The following is a 15,078-nucleotide window of genomic DNA, read 5'->3' as shown; positions in this document are numbered from 1 at the left end:
CAACTAGCCCACCCAGGCGCCCCGCGGGCATTCCTTATCACAAGAATATTTTGCTTCAATTCGAAACCCTGCTAACTATGTAATACCTAATTTTTGTAATTTTGGAGAATAAAGCAAAGTAACAGATCTGAATATGCAAAAATGCACAGACACTATACAGAGAGTTAAACGATAGGCAACAGGCTGGGGGAAAAAACGCAATAAACAACAAAGGATTCGTATCCATCAAAAATGGAGAGCTTCCACAAATAAGAAACAGAACTCAAAAAAAAAAAAAAAAATGAAGACAAAAATGGTGTTAGTCCAAAGTATTTAATTTAGGGTACCAAGGTCATCTAGATACGACCTCTGCCTTTCAGTCCCATGTCCCGCTGTCCTGGTCATACCACGAAGTCCAAAGTATTTAATTTAGGGTACCAAGGTCATCTAGATACGACCTCTGCCTTTCAGTCCCATGTCCCGCTGTCCTGGTCATACCACGACTTGTTGCCCAACTGTGTCAGATAGCATCATGCCTCTGAGGCACTGTGCACATTTTCCCCTCCCGCAACATCGGTCAGTCCTTGTTTATGAATTCCTCACTCTTCAAGGGTTGGCTCAACCACCATGTCTTCTAGAGTCCTTAAACAGAACTGACCATTCCGCGTGTGTGTGTGCGCCTGCAATGTCTGTCTACCTCTATTAAGCATTTATTTCTGGGGGCGCCTGGGTGGCTTAGTCGGTGAAGCGACCGGCTTTCGCTTAGGTCATGATCTCGCGGTTCGTGGGTTCGAGCCCCGCGTCGGGCTCTGTGCTGACTACCAGCTCAGAGCCTGGAGCCTATTTCAGTCTGTGACTCCCTCTCTCTCTGACCCTCCCCTGTTCACGCTGTCTCTCTCTCTCTCTCTCCTAGAAATAAAAAAAAACAAAAACAAAAACAAAAACAAAAACTAAGCATTTATTTCTGTTATGGCCTCTGGTGGTTTAGATTTTAGTCGTCTCCACTATGTTCCCAGAAGGCAAGCCATAGCTTGTTGTTTTCCTTCTAGGACCCGGCACAATCCTAGGACAGGGAGTACTGGGGAAACTGCAAGGGGCAAGAGAGGTCCGGCGAGGGCCCCACCTGGCCGGCTGGGCATTGAAGACCATCCCACCCCCTCCCACCCCAGTGAGCGGGCAGCCTCACACGTCCCAGAGCTGACCGCTGGGACCACACAGTTACACAGGGATCCACTGTGGACCTAAATAAATCCCCGCCCCCAGGGAACCCTGTTACTCAGAATCTGATGCTAGGGCCCCTCCACTAGAACTGAAGGTGGCTACACTTGGTGGAAACACTCTGTAACTGATGAAAAACTGAGGCCGTTCAACACTGTGATTCAAAATCCCATTGAAGGCAGCCTGGACGGACGGCAGCTTTGGACGGCACGAGTCACCTGCATACATGCGTGTGTGGCGGGGCGTGAATAGAGAAGGCAGAAATATAGATGATTAGTAAACACATCTATCCGTATTTCAAAAGGCTATTTATCAAAATGATCACAGAAAGCCTAGCTTTGAATCCAAAATGTCTGATGAATAAATATAGAATGAGTATTGCTTGTCCTCTTTTTTTTGAATAATCTTTTTCTGTGCCTCTGCTCTTAATAGTTCATAGGATTTGAACACCTGGGGAACAAGTCAGAACTGATGTTCACTTCCACCTGATCCTTACAGAGCAGGGTTTTGGGAAAAAAGCATTAAAGATAAAGGTTAGCTCTGTGAACACACACAATACACACCTTGCTCTGTGCTGCTCAAGAGAAGCCCTGGGCCTGATCTCTGTACACTCACCACAACCAGCTGTTTCTTTCCTCACAACACATTTCCATAAAAATGAATTTTTAAAATATCAAAAACATAATGCAATGCTCTGCCTACTTGATTTTATCTATTTTCCTTTGAGACTGTAAAAGACTAATGTTTGAGAAGTTCATATAATCTGATTCACCAGTGCATGAAATCCTATCACACACCAATGAACTATTTGTAAATGGATTTGTCTTCCTAATTTAAAGCATGAATTAGGTAGAACTATAGAATAAGGCGATTACTGACTAGCCAGGAATTATGCGGCATTTTAATTTAATCAGTGTGCTTGCAAGTATGCAACATCAAGCACCAACCCCTTCCTATCTAGAAGTAGTTATTAATGGCAGCATGCAAGAAAAAGACATGAAGTCTCAGTAGACCAAAAACTTAATGACTTAGTGCTGTAATGGGGCTGTCCAGAAACCTTGTTTTGAGCCCAGATCCATTAACAGTAATGTGCAGTCTCGGGATACGGTACCCTGGTCACACCCGCTTGTGCAAAGCTCTAGGCCTTACGGCTGAAGAACAGACGCAGGCAGAAATGTCAAAACCACGTCACACAAAAGGAGGATGAGAAACCCAGGACTCCTTTCGAAGAGTTTAAGCAAACACATAATACTGATTAATAAGTGCCTGTATTACACTATAAACACAACCGATACAATTAGGGAGAAGTAGCAAATATCCCTTTTCTTTTTAAAGGGGGAAACTAAAGTAAGAAGTACCAGATGGAGTTAATTCTCAATGCTGGGGGGGAAAAAAAGTGAAGTGAAAATGTGTCAGTATCCAGTTAATGTGTGTGGAGACCTAATTAGGTTAATTCAAATTTCCCAAAGGTCTTTTAGTTTAACATTATAATTAACCACAATTTTTTCTTTTTCGTTGTTGTTACATAGTCCTAACCTTAGAAATCCTCACTAAAGATCACTTTTAAAACAAGCTTCAATGCAATGTATAATCAAATCATAAATAGCTTTCCTTGGTTCTTATTCAAAATAGGTAATTACTAAAGAAAATATTAACAGAACACTTTCACGTTCCTCCAGCTCCCCATTACTCACCCCAGTGTATGTTCTAGACAACTCTGGCAACGAAGACACCACAGAAATTATTATTTACAGTAAATTTTATTTTCATTGATATTTCATTTGACATAATTTCAAAGTAGGTCTGTGCTCTAAGATGAGCTGAAAAACAGAAACCCTAAAGCTCGTAAGAGATTTTTTTTTTCACGCTGTTCTGAGTAGGGAACGGGGCTTGGGGGGCCCCCAAAGTCGATACCTAATGTTTTACGCCTTGAGGCTTTACCTATAGGCACAGAATGGAGAACATCGACACACAAGAATCAAACTGTAATAAGCAGCTCTTGGGATACAAACCACCACCTCTTTAAGGCTGTAATGATAACAAAAGATTTCTTCTCTTGGAAAGTTCAATGTCATTTGTTTTTGGTTTTTTATTTCTTAGGTAAAACGTCAGAATATGTGAAAATGCTGTACTTGTTTCTCTTAATATACTAAAAATATGAGAAGTTTTTTAATTCTTCACGAGTCCAAGCTGGGACATGACTACTACTGACGGGGTCTATTCAACACACTAATTCCAAGTTTGGCGACCATCAGCAAACTGTTCAAAAGAAACACACAAACAAAAACACATCAGGTAAAGAAGAGAACAGGTACTCGACTGCTTTTTTAAGAAACTAAGACTCCAGGTCCTCCACACTACATGGCGAGAAGATGCCAAGGCCAAGGAGGCAGAGGTGGAGCCTTCAATGTTGGAAGCATGAAGGAAATAACATGCCGAGGGGCAGGCTTGCCCTGCACCTGCCTCAAAATAGTACGTGTGAACTGGGAGCTCCCCATCTCACAATCAGGATTCCAAAGACATGAGCGACCGGAAGGCGGGGCACACCGAGGTCTCTCCAGGGTCACAGAGCTAGCTAATGGCAGACTTCCAGCCTCCCAGTTTACTGCTCTTGAACTTGGGGCACATGGACTGTAAAGCATTAGGCTTGACAGCATTGTAACTATGATCGAAGTCAGGTAAGTGATCTTCTTCCAAACAGATTTTTAAAACTTCTGTGCTCAGAGTATCTTTACCACACGTTAAGGAATACATTTTTAAAACCATTATGGCCTGAGTTTTATAACTCAAGTTAGACAGCAGGATTCAATTCAAATTCCCAAACAAATAACAAACAAAATGTTCGGTAACAGAGGACACCCACACATCTAAGAAACCTGAAATTCACGCTGAGAGTCGCAGGAAGAGCCGCAGTCATGGCTTTATGTGAGGCTCCTTCCGTGACGGGCAGGAGCCAGGATGGACCAGATTGCAAAATGTGACAGCAAAATGAACTTACTTCACTTTGACATCAAATCAACTACTGTTTTTGCAGCCTTTCCTACTTGTGTGTAAATTAAATGGTTTTGGTTGATGGCCAGCATCAGACATACCAATGCAAGTAAATCTAGGAATGTACAACGCATCTGGGGCACTAAACTAAACTCCGTCCTGGTGAAGAACTGCAAGGGAACAGAAAATACCTGGCACCCGCGATTAAGCCTGCAGGCATAAATTTTCCAGAGTGGTAGAATCTCATTCCCATAATGCCAGCTAAGGTTCCAGATGTAGCTGAGGGGAAAGATAAAAAGAATCAAATGTCATTACATCTTCCATACGGGAGTATCAACATCCCATCCACCTTTCAAGGACCAGACCCCACCTCACACCATGTCCTCCTTGCTGGAGGAGCTTCGTGGTCAGCCGCGCCCTATGGGAGGGACTAAGTGCAAAGACTGGAATATAAGGCCCTCACAGTCTGGGCCAAATCTGCCTTTCTGACCATTCTTCAGCCATAGTTTTCCCCAAATTTGCCATAGGTCTGGTCTCCTATTCCTTGCTGGTGTATTTACCTTAACTGTACGCTCTTCTGGTCAGCCTGTTAAAATACCTACTGTATGTATTCCGTGCGCGGCACAAGGCGCTGGAGGACAAAACTATCATCATTAAAGGTCTCAAAGGTGATCCCGCCTCTTCAGGAAAATTAGGAAAGGATTTACTGAGGAAGTGAAGACCAAAAAAACCAAGACCTGAAAAGAAGTGAATGAGCTAAAGGGGGAACAAAGCACATACCAAGAAGAGGGAGTAATACCCATGGGGCCATGTGGTGAGAGGGAACTGAAGGCTCAACTATGGCCGGCGAGGAAGAGGGGCCAGAGCACAGAGCCCTGACAGCCATACGCGGGACTATGTTCTTCAGCCCAAGAGCAGTGAGAAGCCATTAAAGCACATCAGGCGGAGGACACACGAGCAGAAGAGGGCTGTACACACAGAATTCTGGCTGCTCCATGGAGAGCAGTCCGCAGCAGAACCAGAGCACGGAGGGAAACTGATGAAGAACTTCCTCGAGAAAGCAGGCAAGATAAGGGATAACTGGGCTGAGGATGGTGGCCATGGAGACTGAGGAGACACTTCAGGGCATGTGCTGGAGGTAGTGTCAACAGGACTTACTGCTGAATCAGACAGAAAGAGGGAAGGGAGGAGGACAAAATCCAAATAGACGGAAAACACTGGAACCAAACACGTGCGAGGACATGACGTCAGGTTTGGGCAGATGCCTGGAGACAACTAAAAGATTTCAAGCACACAATCTTTACTTAAGGAGTAAAGCTTGGAGGAGAGATGCCTATGTGAATCAATTTCCTGTTTCAATGGTAATTTAAGGCCTGGACCCCATGACACTGTCGAGCAAGAGGGTGTAAAGAAGATAAAAAGAGCCAGCCAGGTCTTAAGAACTTCAGTATTTAATGGCTTAAAAGGAAGATGGGTCGACAAAAGAGAACAAGAAAATAAGAAGGAAAACAGGAGAGTGGAAAATGGACTGGTCTACTATGCTGAGAAAGCTAAAAGGCCGACTAGAATGAAGATTAGAAAATGTACACTGGGGACGCCTGGGTGGCTCAGCTGGTTAAACATCTGACTCTTGATTTCAGCTCAAGTCACGATGCCAGGGGCGTGGGATTGAGCCCGCATTGGGCTCCACACTGAATGTGGAGCTTGCTTGGGATTCACACTCTTTCTCTCTCTGCCCCTCCCCAGCTCATGTGCTCACTCTTTCTCCCTAATACATAAACATTTAAAAAATACATACACTGGATTTTGAACAATCCAGGCCACTGACAGGCTCAGGGAAAGCTATTTTTGTGGACAAAGGACACAAAAAGGGAGACTGAAGGGGGTCAAGAACGTGAGGTGAAGAAATAAAAGCAGGGCATATGATGGATTGTTTTAGAGAAGTTTCTGAAGGGGAAGAAGGGCAGGCAACTGGAGAAGGAAGCAGGGTCACGAGAGGCCCTTTCGTTTTTAACGGGTGAGAGAGGACGCATCTGAACACGAGTGCGAAGGATCCACCTGCAGGGCGGAACACAAGTAAGAGACGACATCTCTGGCCGCCTAACAGTCAGAGAAGATGGGGAGAAGAGACCCAAAGCCTGGGTGGAGGGACTGGCCTTCGAGAGAGAAAGAGCACAGCGCAAGGCCTGGACGCTGATGGCGTGGGCGTGCCGGAGCCCCATGTGATGACTGCAGGCAGTGAGGTCAGCTGCCAGAGCAGAGGAGCGCAACCAGACATGGGAATACAGGAAATCTGAAAGTCATCCCGGAGCTACAGTGAGGGAGCCGGGAGGCGGAGCTGAGAGCTGGGCGCCTCCTCCTTCCCCCCGGCGCACCCCAAATCGGCCGCCACCAACCTCCCTTCTCAGCCCACACCAACTCTCAGCCCACACCAACTCGTGCAAACCACTGTGTTAACACGCTTGTTCTCCCCACCACTTCTGTAAAGGCCAGAACTATGTCTTCCCACTCTGCGTATCTGTGGAGATGCCTACACTACTAGCAGAACAACTGATGCATGGGTGGGGCTCAATAAAGATGCACCCCAAGCCACGGTGATAAGAAGGAATCTTCCCTTTCCAGTGCTGCTCACTGGTGTGTGCTGCTCCCAGGGCACTACAGCAGCCCCAGTCACCCCACGGAGTCAGTCACCACAAAGGCTCCTTGAAGACAAGGCCTATGCCATACATTTAGCTTAGTGCTAAAAGCCTAATACATGGTGTCCAAATGCAAACAAATGCACTACTGATGCAACCCTAACCCAGGCATGTGATCCTCTGGGGATGCTCAAGCACACGGTCTTCAGTGGGCAGACATAACGATTAAGAGACGTATACTTGCCTTGTACAAGTTTAATATTAATTCCTTTGGCTAGATCTAAACTCGTGAGGCATGAAAACCTTGCCATATTCTGGACACAGAAAATAAACAGAAGCCAGCACAACTCTCTCCACCCCCAATTTTAAAACCTCCCTAGCACTTGGGCAGAAGTAGTCAAATCGTTTTCAGGTGAAGAATCTGCTACATGCCACCAAACCAGAGCCTCTGGGTAGAGGGCTCTGGATACAAAACTGTATCAAGGAGACAGTGAAGCAGACATACCTAGGAAAACCCAAATGTTCCTTGGATCCTGAGACAGCTGATAAGCACCCAGGCCGGCTAGACTTCCGAAAAGCAGCCCAGCGGCCAGCGACGGGACGCTACCTGTATGGAAGCAAACAGTTCTGCATTATAACATCAGACGCTCATTAACAGAAGTCACCAAGTCTCCTTTCCCTCCAGGAGAAAACAGCAAAGAGAATTTCTCTCCATACAGCTCAAAACCAAGGAGCCCTCAAGCAGGAAAAGGTGTTGTGGTATTTGCTATTTTACAGAGAAATCAGGGTAACACCACATTATTCCTCTCTTTTTTAATATACAGACGCTTCCATCTGGGGAGAAAAGAAGGGCTCTTCACCAGGCCTGATGAACCAGTCAGGTGTTGGAATGTCCAGAGGCAGAACCTCAGGCAAATCCCCAAAGGAGAGGGAAACAGGGGCAGTGAATTCAAAACAAAACAAAACCAAACCTGGAGAGTAAGAATTCTGGTGTGTGTTGGGGTGGGGAAGGCAGGCTAGAAAAGAGGTAGAAACAGCACGTTTACTGATAGACCTGTGACTGATGAGAGACTTCAAAAACTGAGCGCGTAAAGAAAAGAGGTTCCTTCCTACTCCAAAGAGCACAGAGATAAGAACACTCTGGGGTCAAGGCTGATGTGTGGTAGTCAATGATACTAACAATCTACTACCACTCCTGCCCACCATCTGTAGATAAACAAGCCAAGAACAAGGGAGTACACAAGAAGCTTGACTTGGGTCGGCCAGATAATGGGAAACCAAGTGCAAGAGGCAGCTACGGGACTGAAAATAAGCCTGCACTCAAGCTAGAGGGCTTAAAGCAAACTTGACTCAAACAAGACCGCACTCTGGGGACCCCAGGGCCTCACTCTTTAACAGCGGCTACGTGACGATCTTAAGAGGTTAAGTAGTTACAAACCATACCTGCTTTTGCATAGCCAATGATCCCACCAGAAGCAATGAGGGCTGCATAGCCGAAGCCAATCCAGTGTAAAGGTACTCTGAAAATGAAAGCGTAAGAGACCAGTGCCAACCAAGTCTAAAAAATAAAAACGACAAGCCCAGGACGGGACTAAAACGTCATCATTCCAGAACAGTCCTATCACGCTGTATAAATGAAAATAAATCCTAGAGGTTGGAGGACTTGCCTGGAGTCAGTGACGGAGCTGGGACTCAAACTCTGGTCCCTGGCCTACATGTCCGTGCTCCGATAACCCCAGGCTGCCCGGCTGTCTACTCTTAGGGCCCTTTTCAGATCAGGAAAGAAGCTCTGGTTTTGAGAAGTTCTCGGCCACTCCGCTCCCGTTCACTGTGTACTTACAGTGGGCCGGAGTCGTTCTGCATTGCTCTCTTTCACTCGGATGAGACGGAAGACTACAGCTGACCTGCACCTGCAGAGGAGACGCTGGATCAGAGGGTAAAAACAGCACGTCCCTTCTAGAAAGAAGTGGATCCTACTTTCAGCTCCACTCCTTAGCAGCTAAGAGGTAATGTACAAGCTACCAACCTCTCTGAGCCTCAGTTTCCTTTACCTTACTGTGAGGATAAGAATGGTACAAATTTCCTGGGGCGGCTGCGGACATTAAACAAAATTGTAAGTAAAAGCGCTTAGCCACTAGTAAATGCTGAGCAGAAACCAACCATTTGAGTAATAACCTCCACCCCAATAGCACAGGACTACAGTAAACAGCAAAACTGACCAGCTCTGTCCAGGTAATAAGTTTACCTTTTCATCAACTAACCAAGTTATTACTGAATCGGAAAATAAGTACCTCCCGATCCCTTAATTTAACTATTTTAGCTACCGCTTTCCACTCCTGCCCAAAGAACTGAATTATTTCAAAACTCAACACGTGCAAACTTTTAGACAGCTAACTTAACTTTTGTATCCAAATCCTAGCTCTTGTTAAGACTGGGTTGGGGGGGGGGGTGATAAAGGGTGTAAAATACAGGAAAGTCAAAGTCATAATTAACGTGGGACACTTCGCTCTTGGCAAAGAAATGCATCTGGTACCCAGTGAGGTTTAACGTGAAAGCAATGAAACCTCTTTTGTTTAAATTATTAATTGTGCGGCAGGGGGCTACTCGGAATTGCGCCGGTTATTAACTGCAAGTAGCACTGAGTCAGCGAGATTCTCAAGGAGCTAGAGCAATAAAACCCCCAGGAAATGAATCCCCAGTAGCTACACTCGTAAGCTCTGGCCTTCAGAGCTCAGGGCTTCTGCAAGGTTGACGACTTCTTTAAGGAAAGCAGAAAATGCGCGACTAGAAAGGCAACTATGACGCGGCCTGAAGCCCCTGCTTGGATCTGGGGGACAAAGAGTAGGCGGCAGCAAAGCCCCTTATATAATCCCCCAAAGTCAAAAAGGTATAAAGTAACAATTCCCAAGCACCGAACCTCTTTCCCCCAACACCGCACCGGTCGAGCGAGGCGCAGCAGCCGGGAGACGCGGAGTCCAGCCCCACCGGAAACAACGCAGCACGCTCTGCGTCCCGAGCGCAANGGGCGTGCCTGGGGTCCGTACCGCCGTGTTCCGATCGCCGCTCCGGCCGTGCTGACCAGCCTTTGAAGCCCAGCTCGCCAGAAGCCTGCCCGAAACCCAGCATTTGAGTCGGGTCTTTGCAAGTGGCTTCGCGATCGGGGCCGTGTTTACCTCGTGTAAACCAGAGCCGGAGGATTGTCACGCTACCGAATCACGTTTTTTGCCTACCACGGTTAAGAACTACTTTCTTCCANCTCTCCTAGAAATAAATAAAACATTAAAAATTTTAAAAATAAATAAATAAATACAGTCTTCAGTGAAATAAGGAAATTGCAGCTCCCACATGCTCCAAAACAAAAACTTTTCACTTGCAACATCCCTTACCTTTCAGATACCAAAACTGAATTACCATCGCTGATTCTAACTAGCCAAAGCAGATCATGACTGAGAAAAACCATGAGCAATTCTAGTATGCCAGACTCTCACCAAATTACTAGAAGATTGCTGAACAACCAACAGGACGGATCATAACCAGCTCTGAATGGATTTAGGGATGCATTCCTCCCCAGTCAGGTGTATACTTAAACCTTACTTATAACACCATCATCTTACCCCTGTCCATGACACTTACAGAAATTGACCACAGAGGATTAAGTGAATTACCTACAAGCATAGTACTTGGTAGAGCTGTTGTTTGAAGTAAGGTCTTTCAAAATCTACACCCTTAACTTTGTGTTATATTGCCTCTGTGTCATTTCTCAACCATAACACACCGCATTTCTGTGTGTGTAGTCCCAAAACTTACTGTAAACTAGATTGGGTCTCTGCTCTGTTTCAATTAGAGTAAACCAAATCAACGATTTGTGTTCAGTAATGTTTCTAGTTGGCATTAACATATTTTAGGAGATAGCTCAGTTCTTGGCTAGTAACCCACTGGATTGATTACTGAAACCCTGAACCACAAATGTGTCAATGGAGTGTGACCAAGACTGTGTACGGAAAAGTTTTTAGTCTATGGTCACTGGGGCTTCTCAATAGTTCTTTTTTTTTTTTTAATGTTTATTTTTGAGAGAGAGAGAGAGAGCAAGCTGGGAGGGGCAGAGAGAGAGGGACACACAGAATCTGAAGGAGGCTCCAGGCTCTGAGCTGTCAGCACAGAGCCCGATGCAGGGCTCTAACTCACGAACTGTGAGATCATGACCCAAGCCGAGCTAAACTCAGATGCTCAACCGATTGAGCCACCCAGGTACCCCTCAATAGGCTGTTTCTGTTTGTTTCTTTCACAGAGGCCTAGAGTCCAGACCGTGTTTGGTAGACATGCAAAGGTAGTCAAACACGTAACCAGAGAAGTAAAGACCGTCAAGAAGGAATAGTGCCTCAGTTTCAGCATAATTTTTTCATTTTTAGAACCTCGTATGTGTGACTTTACACATTAAAAAAATCCCAAAACAAAAAAGTCAAAACCAAATTCCTGGTTGCAGTGTTTTAACTAATGTGTACTGAGGATCCACAATACCAGTTTCTAGGTCTTCAGGATGCATTTTGTAGCTTTGAAGAGCAACATCATCCATTCAATAAAACGTTCCTCCAAGAAATTAATGACTGAGATTATGGGAAGATATTGCCTGTGTTCTCAAACCACCCTGTCTGCCACATATTATTAGAGCCATAATATCAGAAAAGAAAAAAAAAACCATGCAGAATGCTAATTATAAGCCAGACACTGTACGAAGTGCTTTACATAGATGAACTCTTAATCTTCAGACTATCCCTTGGACTAGAGTCTTACTAACCCGTGGTTTTAAACACAAGAGGAGAAAGGGGTTATCTAATGGCCTTAATAAATGGCAGAGCTGCCCTAACTCCTTTAGTCTGTTCTCAATACGGTGACCAGAACACTCGAGTTACAAGTCAGTTGTGTTATCCATATGCTCAGATCCCTCCAACGACCCCTTTTCTCATGCAATGTCTCTCGAAATCCTACACACCTACTTTCTGGCCGTTGGCAGCTCGCTTTCATCTCCCCCTTCACTCATGCTGCCCCAGACTTGTTCCCACCTCTGAGCACCTGCACGTCCTACTTCATCTGCCCAGAATGTCTCCCCAGATCATCTCCCAAGTCACTTCCTTATCTCCTTTGTCTTTACTCAAAGGTCACCTGCTCAATGAGGCCTTCCCGGCTCACCTGGTTTAAAACTGCAATGCATCCGCAGTGTCTCCCACGGCTTATTTTTCTCCATGGCACTCACCTCCATATATAGTTATATAACTTACTGATCGTACACTCATCTCCTTGCCCCTAACAGGTTAAGTTCCTTGAAAAGGATGTTTATGCAGCACTTGGAACAGTGCCTGGCACACAATGGATGCTCAATAAGTATGTACTGAATGAAAGAACAGATGTGGAGTAAGAGAGGCTGGTCCGCAGAGAGAAGCATGAAGACAACATGCAGAGTCGGAGACAAGACGGAGAGATGGCCCCGGCTGCACCCTCTGCCTTTCTGAGCTCTGAGTCTCTTCTGTCCAACCCACCTGTGTCTGTTATAAACCGAGCCCTCTGCCCTCTGTTGAAGTTTAGAACAGCCAGAGTAGCTTTTTGTGTCTCGCAGCTAAGTCTGTCTTAGCTGACACAGCACCCCATTTCCTCTGCCAGAAATGCCATTTTATCCTTGTCTGAAAACTCAAATCTCATTTTTTATTAAAGTCATCAGTCAAGCTGCCCCTGACCATCCCAGGCCATTACAGCTGTTCTGCAAAAGGGAGGTGCAGGCAAAAAAGACCTCCAAAGACCAAGGGGGCCATTAGACCAAAGGAAAAGGCCGACAAGTCTAGCTTGACAAGAAATGGCCCTTAATGGGGGCTTACGGATGGAGTGTTTCTTGGGATTTCACAAGTAGTTCTCTTTCGATCCCACTTCCCCTAAGATTTGCTTTTATAGAGCCCGGGGGCAGGAAGTATGATAGGAAAAGATAGGATTCAGTAGGCAGAGAGGGAAAGGTGAGGATGGAGGTCCTCAGGTGGGGAAAAACACATATTTTGGAACAATGCTGGGAGCATCTGACCACAGCAAACTCCCTCCCTCGGGGTGTAAGGTTCCTCTTAAGAATGTAACAGATGCTACCTCCCCTCCCTCAGGCTCCCCTCAGGAATTTGACAAAAGACCTATCAGTAGTAGACCACAAAATGTATGACTCCGCAAGGAATAAGGCCACAGACCACCCCCTGTACAATGGAACTGAGCCGATCAGGAATGGCCAACCCAGCACCTAGAGTTAGCAAACCCATAAGTGTAGGACCTAAGAAGGAAACAGGGGGAAGGGAACAGAGGGCTGACCAGAATTAGAAAACAAAGACCCTTGTCTACTGCTGTGGGTATTCACCTTTGAGTGCCCCCACTCTGTAAAGAGACATTTTATACTATTCTTTTTTTAAATTTCTTCTAACTTTTATTTATTTTTGAGGGGCAGAGAGAGAGGGAGACACAGAATCTGAAGGAGGCTCCAGGCTGAGTTGTCAGCACAGAGCCCGACGCGGGGCTCAAACTCACAACCTGCGAGATCATGACCTGAGCCACCCAGGCAGCCACTATTCTTACTTTTTAATCTTATACTCTAATAAACTTTTGCCTGCTGCTCATTTTATTTTGTGTTCACCTCTTCATTCTTCAAAGTGGTGAGACAATGAACCCTGGGCATTGAGATAAAAAAAAAAATCCTGCAACAGGAGTATGTGCTGAGGGACCACTCAAGGGGAGGATGTTAAGAATAGGTATGTTTCTTAAATTCCACATATGAGTGAAATCCTATCTTTGTCTTTCTCTGACTCATTTCACTTACATAGAAGGGAAGGAAAAAAATTAAAAAAGAGAGGGAGGCAAACCATAAGAGACTCTTAAATACAGAGAGCAAACTAAAGGTTGCTGGGGAATGTTGGGAGAATGGGCTAAATGGACAATAAGGAGGGTACTTGTTATGAGCACTGCGTGTTATTTATAAGTGATGAATCACTAAATTCTACTCCTGAAACCATTATTATACTATATGTTAACTATCTTGGATTTAAATTTTAAAAAACCAGGTGCCTGGGTGGCTCAGTTGGTTAAGCATCCTACTCTTGATTTAGGCTCAGGTCATGACCTCACGGTTCATGGACTCGAGCCCCACATTGGGCTCTGCGCTGACCCTGCAGAATCTGCTTGGGATTCTCTCTCTGCTCTTCCCCTGCTTGCACACTCTCTTTCTTAAAATAAATAAACTTAGGGGTGCCTGGGTGGCTCAGTTGGTTAAGCAGCCAACTTCGGCCCAGGTCATGACCTCACAGTTCATGAGTTCGAGCCCCACATTGGGCTCTCTGCTGACAGCTCAGAGCCTGGAGCCTGTTTCGGATTCTGTGTCTCCCTCTCTCTCTCTGCCCCTCCCCAACTCACACTCTGTCTGTCTCTCTCAACAAAATAAATGAACATTAAAAAAGTAATCATAATAAAAAAACTTAAAAAAAAAAAACAGGTATGTGTCAGTCATATTTCCAGGGCTGATCAAGGATATTATGCACCAAGGGCATACTTAAGGGTGTGGTTAAACAAAAGGAAAGAAGGGAGTGGTGCTCAAAAAGGTTTCAGGCTAAGGAGAGTCATCATGGCAGATCTGTCCAAGGCAGAGTTAGTCTGGTTCACGTAACATGTAATTTACCAACTTTCATCCTTTAGGTTGGGATCACACTTTTCCTTTCAGCGCCCAGAATCTAGGGTAGTACCTGGCGTATGGTGAACACTTACTACCTGGCTAGTGAACAAAGTGGGGGGTGGGGGGGAGGTGGATATAGATTACATGGCACATTCTGAATTGGGAAAAAGTGGATCTGTGAGGAGAATCAGCTCACACACAAGCATCAAAGTAGATAATTCAACACGTAGATGGCCAAGACTATGTGCAGACTATACATTTCTAGGTGGAAAAAAGAGACAAAGTGAACATGAACCCCCCTCCCAATAAATGATCTATTTTTGTACAAACCGTTGTCAAATACAAGGGCCTCCGAGGACGTTACCAGGTAAACCAGAGGTCACTGAGCAGACAGGCTCGTAGCCTACCCTAAGATGCTTGAATCACATGGTTTATTAAGGCAATTTAAAATAGATGAGGGAGGAGAGAGGTGGTTCAAGACGGTGGCGTAGAAGACCTTGCCCCAACCTTCTCCCATGGACACACTGCATCTACACCAACAGACGGAGAATTACTTCTGAAGACCTAATG

General features: G+C 45.4%; 1 protein-coding gene across 2 annotated transcripts; it reads right to left on the bottom strand.

Moving 5' to 3' along the window:
* Positions 1–2,938: 2,938 nt before the first annotated feature.
* Positions 2,939–9,832, bottom strand: LOC144236445 (transmembrane protein 14C). Of its 2 annotated transcripts, none has more exons than XM_077770093.1 (6): positions 9,742–9,832; positions 8,665–8,734; positions 8,268–8,344; positions 7,330–7,431; positions 4,380–4,467; positions 2,939–3,456 (listed from the first exon to the last, which is right to left on the bottom strand). In XM_077770093.1, exons 2-6 carry the CDS (start codon positions 8,685–8,687, stop codon positions 3,402–3,404), a joined length of 345 nt encoding a protein of 114 aa, XP_077626219.1. In that variant the 5' UTR covers positions 8,688–8,734; positions 9,742–9,832; the 3' UTR covers positions 2,939–3,401. The 2 variants fall into 2 exon arrangements, with proteins under 2 accessions (XP_077626219.1, XP_077626220.1); XM_077770094.1 differs by having other exon boundaries at positions 9,737–9,794.
* Positions 9,833–15,078: the final 5,246 nt, after the last annotated feature.

The sequence above is a fragment of the Crocuta crocuta genome, unplaced genomic scaffold (genome assembly GCF_008692635.1).
Source record: "Crocuta crocuta isolate KB4526 unplaced genomic scaffold, BGI_CrCroc_1.0 scaffold24, whole genome shotgun sequence".
Lineage (NCBI taxonomy): Eukaryota > Metazoa > Chordata > Mammalia > Carnivora > Hyaenidae > Crocuta > Crocuta crocuta.
Note: the sequence above shows the minus strand (reverse complement) of the source record. Positions and strands in the feature narration are given on the sequence as shown.